The sequence below is a fragment of the Heterodontus francisci genome, chromosome 4 (genome assembly GCF_036365525.1).
Source record: "Heterodontus francisci isolate sHetFra1 chromosome 4, sHetFra1.hap1, whole genome shotgun sequence".
Classification (NCBI taxonomy): domain Eukaryota; kingdom Metazoa; phylum Chordata; class Chondrichthyes; order Heterodontiformes; family Heterodontidae; genus Heterodontus; species Heterodontus francisci.
Window position 1 is genome coordinate 66,612,941 of NC_090374.1, and position 14,610 is coordinate 66,627,550.

At 41.2% G+C, this 14,610-nt stretch overlaps 1 protein-coding gene across 7 annotated transcripts in view; it reads right to left on the minus strand.

The window, feature by feature from the left end:
• mef2cb (myocyte enhancer factor 2cb) overlaps positions 1-14,610 on the minus strand; it is a 314,026-nt gene that overhangs the window by 106,008 nt on the left and 193,408 nt on the right. For all 7 annotated transcript variants that reach the window (XM_068029659.1, XM_068029657.1, XM_068029658.1 and 4 more), the window contains one exon: positions 14,196-14,399. In XM_068029659.1, the coding sequence (XP_067885760.1) occupies positions 14,196-14,399 (204 nt within the window). The remainder of the gene's footprint in view (positions 1-14,195; positions 14,400-14,610) is intronic.

The window sequence follows — 14,610 nt, forward strand, 5'->3', positions numbered from 1 at the left end:
CCTTGGCAAGGCACAGAGCTCACTAATTTTAGCTGCACCAGATCCTATTTTTAGGATACTACCGGTTATGAGGCATTTCTTAGCAAAAGAATAAAAACACAAAAGGGGGAGAACTTCCATTCTCATAATTTGAAACAAGCCTACGATCTGTTAACTCCAGGCACTTCATCTGCTTCCAATCTTAGAAAAATAAAGACTATTCAGAGTTCAGAGATTTAAAAATAAACTTGCCCTCTGGCAGGCTGGCCAAAAATACTGAAAACGACAAGCTTTTACTGTGTGAAATAGCAACTGGAAAACAAAGAGCTGACTCTACTTGGGAAATGCAGAAAACGCTAGGATGCAAGATATAATTATAAGCTGTTTAAAATGCTTGGCTTCTGATGTAGGAAGATTTTTTTCCTCATTATAACTTTCACTTTTAAATTTTATGTACTGTATATTTGAGAGTTGTGTGGTGCTCACTTTGTTATGAGATAAAATAGTCTAAATGCTGAAACTACCTGATGGCACCATTTGATTACATACAGTAGTTACTTTGAACTGTGAAGCTCAATTGTATGATGTTTTTAGCTTTAACTCTTACTTATGAAAAATAAAACTCAAGTTGAGAGCTTACTGCTAAAAAGAAAATCTCCTAAAGCTCTTAGTGTAATAACTGTGATGTACGTAACTAATGACTTGAAATAAATCTCCTGAGTCGAACAAAAGCTGATTCAGTGCATAATCCTGTTTAATTCATTTCCACTCAAAATGTAAGAAAGAACATCATCTTTGAACAGGATGAATGCGTGGAGTGCCAAGATATCCAAAAGTGTCTATATTGCTAAAACTACAACCCACACTAAGGGATCCATTGCACTTCACCTATCCAAAGCAGAGCTATCATTTATGGTCTGCAAGCACAACATTGATTTGTAAACACAGTGGAATTTATGAAATGGTGTTTATTTTTATGAAGAAATTACAGTAAAATATATGATGTATTAGAACCCAAATTATTATGTTTTACTCTTAACGAGTGACACTTGGCTGACGTGCACTAGATGGCTCCAGTACACTTTCATAAAGAACAGTGATATCTCATAGCAGCATATCATTGCTGTTAAAAAAAAACTTTGATTTTTTTAATTGAGTCTGTTTTTACACATTTACAAGTCCATCCCCAATGTCTTCCACTGCAAATACGGTACAAATAATGTAGCTCCTTTGTCTATTATTGCAGTCGCACTCTATAAGCAGCATAAATTGAACCTCACGGTTTATGTACTTTTGCTCTTTAGATGTCCTTTTACCAAGTTCTGTTCCCATATTAATACATACATAGATACCTTATAGAAATTACAGCACAGAGGAATCTGTTTAGCTCACTGTGCCTATGTTATTGATAAATCTGCTATGATATGGATGTGATAACTATAGAGAGAGAGGAAGTATTAATGGGATTAACATCCTTGAAAGTTGATAAATCACCAGGGCCAGATGAAATGTTTTCCAGGCTGTTAAAAGAAGCAAGAGAGGAAATAGCAGAGGGTCTGACTATCATTTTCCAGTCCTCACTGGATACAGGTGTGGTGCCAGAGGATTGGAGAACTGCTAACATCGTACCTCTGTTTAAAAAGGGAGCGGAGGATAGACCAAATAATTACAGGCCAGTCAGTCTAACCTCAGTAGTGGGCAAATTATTGGAATCTATTCTGAGTGACAGGATAAACTGTCACTTAGAAAGGCACAGGCTAATCAACGATAGTCAGCATGGATTTGTTAAGGGAAGATCTTGTTTGACCACGTGATCAAATTTTTTGAAGCAGTAACAAGGAAGATAGATGAGGGTAGTGCAGTTGATGTGGTCGACATGGATTTTAGCAAGGTTTTTGACAAGGTCTCACATGTCAGACTGGTTAAAAAAATAAAATCCCATGGGATCCAGGGAAATGCAGCAAATTGGCTCAGTGGCAGGAAACAAAGGGTATTTGTTTTAGCGAGTGGAAGTTGTTTCCAGTGGCGTTCCACAGGGCTCCGTACTGGGTCCCCTGCTTTTTGTGGTGTATATTAACGATTTGGACATAAATGTAGGGGGCATGATCAAGAGGTTTGCAGACGACACAACGATTGGCCATGTGGTGAAAGCGAGGAGGATAGCTGTAGGCTGCAGGAAGATATTGATGGTCTGGTCAGATAGGCAGAAAAGTGGCAAATGGAATTCAACTTGGAGAAGTGTGAGGTGATGCATTTGGGGAAGTCAAACAAGGCAAAGGAATACACAATTAATGGGAAAATACTGAGAAGTGTAGAGGAAGTGAGGGACTTTGGAGTGAATGTCCACAGATCCCTGAAGGTAGCAGGACAGGTCAATAAGGTGGTTAAGAAGGCATATGGTATCCTTTCCTTTATTAGCCGAGGTATCGAATACAAGAGCAGGGAGGTTATACTGGAACTGTATAACTCAATGGTTGGGCCACAACTTGAGTACTGTGTGCAGTTCTGGTCACCTCATTATAGAAAGGATGTAATTGCACTAGAGAGGGCACAGAGGAGATTTACGACAACATTGCCAGGATTGGAAAAATGTAGCTATGAGGAAAGATTGGATAGGCTGGGGTTGTTCTCCTTGGAACAGAGAAGGTTGAGAGGAGATCTGATTAAAATGTACAAAATTTTGAGGGGCCTGAATAGAGTGTAGGTGAAGGGTCGATTCACCTGAGCAGAGAAGTCAGTGATGAGGGGGCATAGAATTAAAGCAATTGGTAGAAAAGTTAGAGGGAAGATGAGGAAAAACTTTTTCACCCAGAAGGTGGTGATGGTCTGGAACTCACAGACTGAAAGGGTATTTGAGGCAGAGACCCTCAACTCATTCAAAAGGGGTCTGGATATACACCTCAAGTGCCATTAACTGCAGAGCTACGGACCAAACGCTGGAAGGTGTGATTAGAACAGGTGGATCGTTTTTCGGCCGGCACAGGCACGATGGGCCAAGTGACCTCTTTCTGTGCCTTAAACATTCTATGATTCTGTGATTCTAATCTCTAAATGGAGTTGTTTAATCTGTCTTTTATCCTTATACTTTTAAATTCTTACCTTTTAAAAAATTATCCATTTCCTTTGAATTGATCTTGTAGTCACTGCTTCAAAGAACTTGTAGTAAAACATTCCGAGCTGAAGTTTACGAGCGCGTCGCAGTTTGCGGCTGTGCACTCTAATGGCGGCATGCATCCTGCGCGGATGCGCCGTCCCTGAGCCCCCGCGATATTACCTGTTGGGACTCATTTAAATAGAGGGGTAGAGTGGCCGCCCCCGATGATGTAGAGGGGGCGGCTGCCGGGTTCCTGCGCAGGCGCCGGCGCCGTTTTGAAACGGCTTTAAGCCCTTACAACTAATTTTAATTTTTAAAGGTGTATCATTATAAAGTTTTATTAAATGAAAACTTATGTGATTGAGGCCCTTCCCCAACCCCCCCCCCCCCCCCATTTGCCCAGGATAACAAAAACATGCCATTTTCCCTACCTGCACTTTAACCCCGACCTTCAAATTTTTGCTCTTCGACCCCTTCCCACCATCCCCACATCCAATCAAGATGGTTTTCCCTGCGCCCCCGCCCCTCCCGCCCTGAAAATTTTATTCCTCCCCCTCCCCACCAGGTTCCCGCCTCAGAACTCCGTACGGAGTTCTAAAAGGCGCACGAAGCATGAACATCGGCTGTAATATCAGCATGGGATGGTCGCTGCCTGTAGATAAGTTTATTTACAAATCATTAATGCTCATTTGCATACGCCGGTGAAGGGCTTGCCACCAGGCCATGGGGGTGCTTCACCAAGGTCCCCCCGCTGCCGGTAATATGCGGCGCGCCCTTCTCGACCTCATGGGTCGAGGCTGGCTTCTCCCCGCAGAATTTTACTGGCCCCTGTGCCATGACCCACGGCTTCGAGGGACCGGTAAAATTCAGCCCTCCATGTCCTTGTAACAAATTACAGAATCATAGAAATTTCAGCACTGAAGGAGGCCATCTGATTCATTATGCTCGTGCCAGTATTAGTTCCAAACTGGAGCTCTTCAGTATAATCCCAAATCTCTGCTTTGTCCTCATACCATCTAATATTTTCCCTCTATATACATGTTTTACCTAACTCATGCACTTTGATTGACTTAGCACAACATCCATTTGCTGTAATACATTCTATATTCTAATAAATCTTTGTGTGAAAAGATTACATCCAATGTCCCCCTTCTCTGCTTTCAGTATTAGTATGTAGTACTACATATATTTATTTACTTTCTGCTGAATCACTGACAGTGGAACTAATTTTCACTATTATCCTCTCAAAGCCTGTCAATACTGTGATCACCTTTATTAAATCTCCCTTAACCTACTCTGCTCTAGTGGATACAGTTCTAGTTTGCAAGTCTATCATCATATGTATATCCTCTTAGCCCTGGTATCATTCAGATCATTCTGCATTGCACCTTTTCCTTAGCTTCAGTGTTTGTTTTATAATTGGTTGCACATAATAGTCATGTTCAGATTCTTCATCACTTTCTTGCATGAGTTTTCAATGCACATATAAAAAACCCTGAATCCAATTTGTCATTTTTATGGCTAAGAATATTGAGAATTTGTTTCTATAATTTTTATTACTTCTATGGTACATTATAGGTTCATGAAAAATTACTTAGAAGTCACATAGGCTCACTTTCCCATTGATTTCCAACATTAATTTTGCACCATTTACAACTGGCTAACAGTCCATGTGCTGCAGTCAACTTTCTTCTTTACTGTATAGTTGTCTTCACCTTCTAACACCTTAAAAAAATTGAGCAATTCTAGTAACAGACTAACCACTACAATGGGGTTTTAAGATTATTTTGATTATTGAAAGACAATTAAATGAATTGAAACATCTCTAGAATTGTGTATTTAATCTAACAATATTGAAAATTACTGGAAAAAACTTCAGATTTCAAAGAGGCATGAAGAAACATATTACCCCAGCAGCAAGTCATTAGCATTTTGACCTGTAAAAATAATTAACTGCGATTTCTTTCATCTCATTCAGAAGTTCTTACCAGGTGACTGAGTTGGAGCACGATGCAAGGCAAACTGCTGGGCTTCTAGCTTAGACGGGGATTATGCAGGTTAAAGCAATCAGGTTGGCGGGTTTGTTGGATTTCTCTCAGCTCTAAAACACTGTTCATGTGGCATGTCATGTGTGAGCAATCTGTGTCACCACAAATCTGTATATTGCTTGACCTACAGGTACTTAAAAGAAAATCATCCTAATACTCACAGGAACATAAGCTGTACTTTCTGACCTTTTCCATAAAGGAACTTCTTTTCAGAAGCATCATTAACCTTGCTAGGTTCCTCCTAAAAATGGCTTTACTGATCATCTTCAATTCATGGTTTCCAGGGGTATGAATATAATTAAGCATGCAAGCAAAATTCCACACAAACCAATGGAGTGTATACAGTGCAATGATCCAATACTAAATAGCTCCCCGCACCCCCCCAAATTTTGAAAAAATACCATGTTCCTCATAAATGGTGGTTTTTACATTCAGTCATAAATAACAGAAAGTACTGTACATTCTGATCCTAAATAACACCCTAAACCACCAACCCTAAACAAGAACTTCATTGATGTTCATGCTTTTTTTTTGTAATCAAAAGACATATGGGAGTAATGCCATTCTGAACAATATTCAATGATTCTAAAGAGACTTAGCAAGCATTTGTGCACACAATTACACATGACATATTGAGGAATTGCAAGTGCAGCTTTTCAGATGATGCTAAATGGCAAAGTCAAATAGTAATGATTGAATCTATCATAAAGGTATCTGGTTGCCCTTACTCTAAGATGTAAATTCCTTTAAAATGAGTATATGAAACCACGTTATTACTTTTGTTTGTAAGTATTCAGTACAACCATCAGCTTCTTGATAAAGTTTAAGCAATGGTATACATGTTAACTGGCAGTTTTTTTTTATTCATTCATGTGATGTGGGCATCGCTGACAAGGCCAACATTTGTTGCCCATCCCTAATTGCCCTTGAACTAAGTGACTTGTCGGCCATTTCAGAGGGCAGTTAAGAGTCAACCACATTGCTGTGGGTCTGGAATCACATGTAGGTCAGACTGGGTATGAACAGCAGATATCCTTCCCTCAAGGACATGAGTGAATCAAATAGGTTTTTACAACAACTGATGATAGTAATGGTGCCATGAAACGGAAACTAGCTTTCAATTCCAGATTTTTAAAAATTAATTAATTGAATTTAAATTCCACCATCTGTTGTGGTGGGATTTGAAGCCATGTCCCCAGGACATTAGCCTGGGCCTGTGGATTACTAGTCCAGTGACATTACCACTACGCCATTGTCTCCCCGGTAGGATCAATAGATAATAATTTTATATTTTTCATCCTTTAACATTGGAGGAGCTCTCCTGTTAATGTCAGGATTGATGTTTTGACAATGGGCACAGTGAGTTGTGTAGTCCCACTTACTGATCTTATTTTTCAGGTACGCCATGACATTCAGATCTGTTATTCCAACTGATCGTTTATTTCAGTAACATAAAGTAACTAAGAAATTTATCAAGGCAAAATTTTACATGTTAGTCACATGCTAACTTTTTTTTATTCATTCATGGGATGTGGGCGTCGCCAGCTAGGACAGCATTTATTGCCCATCCCGAATTGCTCTTGAGAAGGTGGTGGTGAGCCACCTTCTTGAACTGCTGCAGTCCATGTGGGGTAGGTACACTCACAGTGCTGTTAGGAAGGGAGTTCCAGGATTTTGATCCAGCGACATTGAAGGAACGGCGATATTGTTCCAAGTCAGGATGGTGTGTGGCTTGGAGGGGAACTTGCAGGTGGTGGTGTTCCCATAAAACTTACTTGAAGTAAGTTTCAAAGCAGTATTTTTAATAACCTTAGCATTGAGTCAATCATGCAGTAAGGTCAGGTGAAGTGAACTGTGTGTCCATATATGCGTCCATGTTGTGGGATGGGCGGGGGGTGGTGGTGGTGGTCAGCGCATACTGTGATTACTTTATCTGCTCTATGCATGAGATGCTAGCTTGTGTAATCATTGTGGTCAATATTATACAATGTAATACACCACTACATCCTGACTGCAAGTTTAATTTAAACGTGTAAACGTGCAAGAATATCAGTGTTGTACATACCAAGGCTGTTTTATTTCTGTCCATTCATTGATATGATTCTGCAGTTGTACCACATGGTGTGCTATCGATTCCTTTCAGTAATAATTTTCAGCATTAGTACTAAGGTGTCTGCTGAGCATATTAGAAAATCTGGGACTTTCTCATTCAGTTAATGCAATCAACATTTTATACTTTTCATATCATCATGATCCTATTTTATTGTCGGAACAGTAATGCCCAATACCACCAAGTTTTTTTAAACAAAAAGACTGTGCTCCCAAATTGAACTTTTGTTAAAGGAGTCAAGAGCAATAGCAGTAGAATGGCCCCAATGTTCTTCTCATTATTGGCTAGCTCTTACAACTGAAACAGTATGTTTAATAATTTGAAGCCATATTTAAAAAGTTACACGAGCATTTAAAACCTACTGCACAATAATATGTATAGATATAAAATATAATTTTTGTGCGTCAGTGCAATCAGGCCTTAAGCTATTGATGAAATATTAAGGTTGCCCTTGATGTCTTCACCAAATAATCAATGTAGCAGTAAACTGTTAAAGGTTAAAAATAAAGCAGGGAATACATGGCACACAATTAGAAAAGTCACCAACTAAATTACCTTTAAAAATTTAATAACAATTTATTGAAAATATTAGTAAATTATTTTATATGTCAGTAACTCAACATTGGGAAGACCAAAGCCTTCATCTACAGCCCCATGACAAACTAGCTTCCCTTACCATTAATTCCATCCCCTTCCCCAGCCACTGTCTTAGTCTTATGAAGATGCCTCTATATTTTTTGTTAAGTCTTTTTTGAGGACTCATATTTAAATTGTGGAGATGGATTCATTGGAAGGCTGAAGATTTCATAAATGCTGGACTTTGTTTTGTTGTTGACAGTTCACTGAAAGGACACTGAGATGTTGTTTGAAAACAACCTTTGCTGGAAATCATGTGCTTTGGGCTCAGTAAACAACAGCAACCTTGGTGACCTGGGGAAGATGTTTACAGAAATGCTACATGTCAAGGTTTATGGGGGTCAGGAGGCTGACTTTCTGTTTGGGGTGTGAACTGTTTTGAAGACAGTTGGAGATCAATGTGCCAAGGGAAAAAACACCCAGATGACCTCTTTCTGTACCTCTTTGAAGAAACCCTGCAAAGATCTAGTGTGGGAGAGCTAAAATCCTTGGTGCTGCATCTCTCCTGAGAAGCTGGAAAAACCTGCCAGATTAATTCTCAATGCTGCCTTAAAAGAACTGCTTTAGAAAAGATCCCGATGACTCGTCTCTGTATACCGAGACGCCAGATCAAAAGGGACAATTGACTTTCTTCCATATCTTCTCATTTTTCTTCAAGAATTAGCAAGTATTTGTCCAATGTATTTTTTTTGTCTTTTTTTTGTAACAGACCTCTGAAGAGAGAATTTCTGTATTTTTTTCAGTGTGTGTGTATGGGGAATTTTAAAAGGGAACTTTCATATTTCAATCCGTGTGTTAATGCTTTGCTTTGTTACTGGATAAGTCTTGTTTGATAATAAACTGATAATTTTGTTATTTATTAAAGACACCTGGTTGGTGTATTTTATTATGGGATAAAGAGTAGAGTATATGATTGACCGCATCGGTAACTGGGTAAATATACGTTGTGACCTGTGGAGAAATGGAACCAGAAAAGACAGTGCACTCCTCCCACCTCGGTCGTAACAGTCTTAACCTGACAGTTTGCAACTTTAGCTTCATACTCAACAATGAGCTGAGTTTCAGACTTCATATTTTCTATCACAACGACAGCTGACTTGCACCCCTGCAACACTGCCTGCCTTCACACCTACCTCAGCACTTTTACTGTTGAAACCCTCAAAGCCTTTACCACCTCCAGACAACGGGCTGGCTTTTATATGCTTGCTGCCAATCTCAGCAGCGAGCTTCAAAATGGCGGTCTACCGTGGAACTGCCGCAATATTCAGTGCGGCGGCTCATTTAAATGGCTGGGGTGAAACCGCACCCCCCCACCCGATGATAGGGAGGGGTGGGCGGTCCGTTCCCCAACAACGGCGTCAGGCACCACTGCACAGGTGCCGATGCCATTTCTAAAGGGCTTCGAGCGCTATATTGCTATTTAAATTTTTTAAGGGAAACGTGTTGTAAAAAATGAAATTTATTGATCTAGACCCTCTCCCATCCCCCCCCCAAATAACCATACATTTAATTCCTTGCGCTCTACCCCCCCAAAATACTTACCTTATGCACCTGACCTTCCGCCCACAAAGTTCACAAACTTTAATCTTTACCCCTTCCCACCATCCCCAACACCAATTGGAAGAGTTTGATCCCGCTCCCCTCTCCTGCACTGAAATACTTACCTGCTCCCCCCTCCCCAGAGTAAAGCCTCGGATTTCCGGACAGAGGTCTGGAATGGCGGGAGGGGTGGCGGGTCACCAAGCGGCCTCACCGCCGCTGGCAATATGGGGCCGGGCCCTCCCGGCATCGGCCTCTGTGGCGGGGCTCTCCCGAAGGTATTTTCTGGATTCCCCTGTCTGCCACGACCCCTGACATTGTAAAATTCAGCCCAACTACTCCAATGTTCTTCTTGCTGGTCTTCGTTACTCCACTCTCTAACTACAGCGTCCAAAACTTTTGCGACATATTTTTTAAAAATTCATTCATGGGATGTGGGCAACGCTGGCCAGGCCAGCATTTATTGCCCATCCCTAATTGCCCTTGAGAAGGTGGTGGTGAGCTGCCTTCTTGAACCGCTGCAGTCCATGTGGGGTAGGTACACCCACAGTGCTGTTAGGAAGGGAGTTCCAGGATTTTGACTCAGCGACAGTGAAGGAACGGTGATATAGTTCCAAGTCAGGATGGTGTGTGACTTGGAGGGGAACTTGCAGGTGGTGGTGTTCCCATGTATTTGCTGCCCTTGTCCTTCCAGTTGGTAGAAGTCGCGGGTTTGGAAGGTGCTGTCTAAGGAGCCTTGGTGAGTTGCTGCAGTGCATCTTGTATATGGTACACACTGCTGCCACTGTGCGTCTGTGGTGCAGGGAGTGAATGTTTGTAGATGAGGTGCCAATCAAGCGGGCTGCTTTGTCCTGGATGGTGTCGAGCTTCTTGAGTGTTGTTGGAGCTGCACCCATCCAGGCAAGTGCAGAGTTTCCATCACAGTCCTGACTTGTGCCTTGTAGATGGTGGACAGGCTTTGGGGAGTCAGGAGGTGAGTTACTCGGCACAGGATTTCTAGCCTCTGACCTGCTCTTGTAGCCACGGTATTTATATGGCTACTCCAGTTCAGTTTCTGGTCAATGGTAACCGCTAGGATGTTGATAGTGGGAGATTCAGCGATGGTAATGCTGTTGAATGTCAAGGGGAGATGGTTAGATTCTCTCTTGTTGGAGATGGTCATTGCCTGGCACTTGTGTGGCGCGGATGTTACTTGCCACTTATCAGCCCAAGCCGGGATATTGTCCAGGTCTTGCTGCATTTCTACACGGACTGCTTCAGTATCTGAGGAGTCACGAATGGTGCTGAACATTGTGCAATCATCAGCAAACATCCCCACTTCTGACCTTATGATTGAAGGAAGGTTATCGATGAAGCAGCTGAAGATGGTTGGGCCTTGGACACTACCCTGAGGAACAAAGATGCTATCCCACACTAAGTTCCACTTGCTGATCACCATTCCTGCAGACTTACATTGGTTACCAGCCCTTCCACACATCAAATTTAAAATGTCACCCTTTGAATCTTTCCACAGCCTTCTCCCATATTTCTGTGTACCAACCCATAGCCCTATACACCCCACTTGCCTTCTCCTGAACAGTTCATATCTCTGACTGTGGCTTTTTGTGCCCTCTTGTCTTTGCCCCAGCATTGGCAGGAAAGCCGTCAGCCACTTAGGACCCAGCCTCTGGAATTCCATTTCTAAACCTCTCCCTCTCCTCTTTTAAAATCTTTCTCAAAACCAAAATTTGGCCAATCTTCCTAATGTCCCCCTTCTTGTCTCAGTGTACATTTTCTTCGTGCCTATTTGTGAAGTTCCTTGAGAACTTTTTAAAAAATTGCCATCTTACCTCTGAGTTAGAAAGCCATGGGTTCAAGCCCCACTCCAGAGATTTGGGCAGATAATCTAAGCTGACACTGCAGTGCAGAGCTGAGGAAGTGCTGCACTGTCAGAGGTGCCATCTTTCAGATGAGATGTTAAACCAAGACCATGGGCTAAATTTTATTCTCCTGCTGCCGGGAGCGGCGGTGGGCGAAAATAATGGTGGTCTGCACGCATGGGTTGCACATCGTCACATCACCGCGATGTAGCGCTTGGCAGCTCATCAAAATATGCAGGGCGGGCCACGCCCCTCCCAATCATGTGGCAGGGGTGGCCTCAGCAACGCCGTGAATGGCATCAGCTGCCTCTGCACAGGCGCTGGCACCATTTTTAAAGGGCTGCCAGACCTTCACAGAAACTACAGAGTTGAACCCTCTACCCAGCCCCCTACTACACTGTAAATAAATTTCTAACCCGCCCCCCAATACATTGAAAAAATAGCCGCCCCAGTTCCCCTCACCCCAAAAGCATTCGATTGAAGATTTGACCTCTCCCCCCCACAAGTGCACAAAGTGCAGAGGACATTCCTTCCCCCCACCTCCTACACTAGAAATTTAGAGTTGACCCCGACTCCCCTCACTTCACTAAAAATCCTAAGTTCCCCCCTTCCCCACCTTCGTGGCGTGACGGGAAAGTGAAGGCACATGAGTGCTGGCCATTGCACAGAAGATTCCAGACAGCCAGTAAGATCGCGGTGAATGGTATTTATATGTATTCATTTCCTTTATTTAAATATTTAAAGTTGGGTCCGGCGCCGGGGGGTGGGGGGGTGGAGGGGCTGCCACGGAGCCTTGCCACCTCCCCCCCTCCCCCGCCACGGAGCCTGACATCGGAAGCTCAACAACATCCCAGCCCGTGTCTTCCCGCTCAGGTGCATATGAAAAATCTCTCATTATTATCTGAAGAAGAGTGAGTGTTCTCCTGGTGTCCTGGTCAACATTTATCCTTCAAACAACAACTCAGACAGATGATCTGGTCATTTATTTGATTGCTGTTTGTGGGAACTTGCTGTGTGCATTTTGGTAGCTGTGTTTCTTAAATTACAACAGTGACACTTTCAAAAGTACTTCATTGCCTGTAAAGTGCTTTGCTCCTGAGTTTATGAAAAACGATATATATGCAAGTTTCTTTTCTTTCTTTCTAAATTATTGTAGTGATTTTAATTTAAGTGCGTACTTTGAAAATCCATGCCCTCAAAAGGTCACATTTATAGACCTGAGTGTAGAAATTGATATAGATTTGGTGCTATGTGGCATTTTTGTGACTGTTAGATTCCCCAGAGTACAAACTTTTTCAATCTGTCTAAACATGTCTGAGAAGCTTTCATGGGGCTATGCACCATTGTAGCCACACCACTAATTATCAAGCAAAGACATGCTAATTACACAGAGCATCAGCTAATGTAAAGACCCGCTTTCAACACCCACGCACACTGCAGAGCTATTTCCTCCAGGCATGAAACTATGCTGTCTTTGGCTGTGAACCTGAAGCAGCCTGTTTTATAAGAAAACTGCACTCAAATCAAATGAACAATAAACATCTATTTCTTACCGTTAAAAAAAAAACATGTTAGCTTAAACTTCCTAAGCAGCATCATTCTAGTGAGAATGCAATGAATAGTACGGTTGAGTTTTGCTGTAAATTACTGAAACCTCCTTTGTTACTTATGTGAGTAATTTTGCCAAGCACTATGTTCAGATTTATCTATTGGTAATGCCAATATTACAGCGCACATTATAGCAGAACTATAAAGACAGAATGCAAATCCTGGAATCCAAAATTAAAAACAGAAAATCCTGGGATTTTGCAGCTGGTCAATCAACATTTGAATGAGCGAGAAAGGTAACATTTCTGGTTGGGCAGTTCATCAGATCAGTTCTGATAATGGGTATAATGTAAAATGCTAACCTCGCTTTGTCTCTCAGATACTGATCTTTTGTGCACTTTCTGTTTTTATTTAACAAAAACAATGTGATGTTTCTTTTATATGAAAATACATGATAGATTAAAAAGGGACTTCAAATATAGCAAAATAGCCAGAGACTTTTCCTTGGGATGAACTAATCTGAGGTATTAAATAGGAAAAAAGTAAAGCATCATAACATTCCCTACAACCTGAAATGCTGTGCAACATGAAGCAAAATTACATTCTGTCTATTCTCTGCTTTCAGAAACTCCCAAAAGCATGAGCATAGTTCAAAAAAATTGAAATTATAAAGCTGGAATTTATATAGTGGTACAATTACATTCCATCTTTAGCAAGGCAGTGAAGCAGTTTGCATTTTGCTAAGACACTGAAGATGGCGTCTAAAAGGGGTCGATATGAGATCAAGCCAGTGTGTAGATCTCAAAAATTGAACTCCCATAACTGGTAACTTAAGAACTGAATTGTAGATCACAGTGTGAATGGGGTCTTTGTTGGTTCAGGTCCTAATGAGGAAATTTGAGCAGGACTAGCGAAGAAAATATTTTAATTATACCTCAATTTTTAGTTCTTCTTGGGAATAGTGTTAAAAACATTTTGCATGTTTCCAAATGAATGTAACTGTTTTGTGCAATGTGTGGTGATGTCACGACATCACTATGTAATGAGTCCCAACAAACATGGTTCAGATTTTGGAGATGAATTGATGCTCTAAAACCAAAACCAACATGGGATCATTTCATTCGGACTGGACAGGATATCTGCAATATCTTGCAATATTAGAGTGAATTGTTCCATTCACAATGTTTATTATCAAAGGATTTTTGAATAGCACTGAAAAAAAACACATATTTAGCATTTCTGTCCCATAGGTGTATAGAATAAATGTCTATAGTTCTAATTAATTTGCCTTAGTCAGCTTCAGAAACAGTCTTTTGCTATGTTTTGCCACTTCTAAGATCTTGACTATAACTAATCAATAAATATGTCAGGGTAAATCCTACCTCAACAATATCTGAATTTGTTCGACTCTCATGCGGCTCGTTGTACTCTGTATATTTCAGCAGTACTTTGTCCATATCGGTGCTGGCATACTGGAACAGTTTATTTGTGCTGTTAAAGATGATCAGCGCAATCTCACAGTCACACAGAACACTTAGCTCATAAGCCTTCTTCATTAACCCAAACTTCCTCTTGGTAAATGTCACCTGCAGAAGACATAAAAGCATATTGAAGTCTGAGAATATACATGTTGTAAGTATTCAAAATTATCATCATAGGGTTCTCAAACTGCTGCATTTACTTAACTAGGCATTTCCGTAAACTGTCACTATTATGTACTACTACAATCATATTCTAGAAAGAGCTAGCCCATTAGTGAGCAAAAGATTGAAAATCTCATACAACAATAGATGTGAT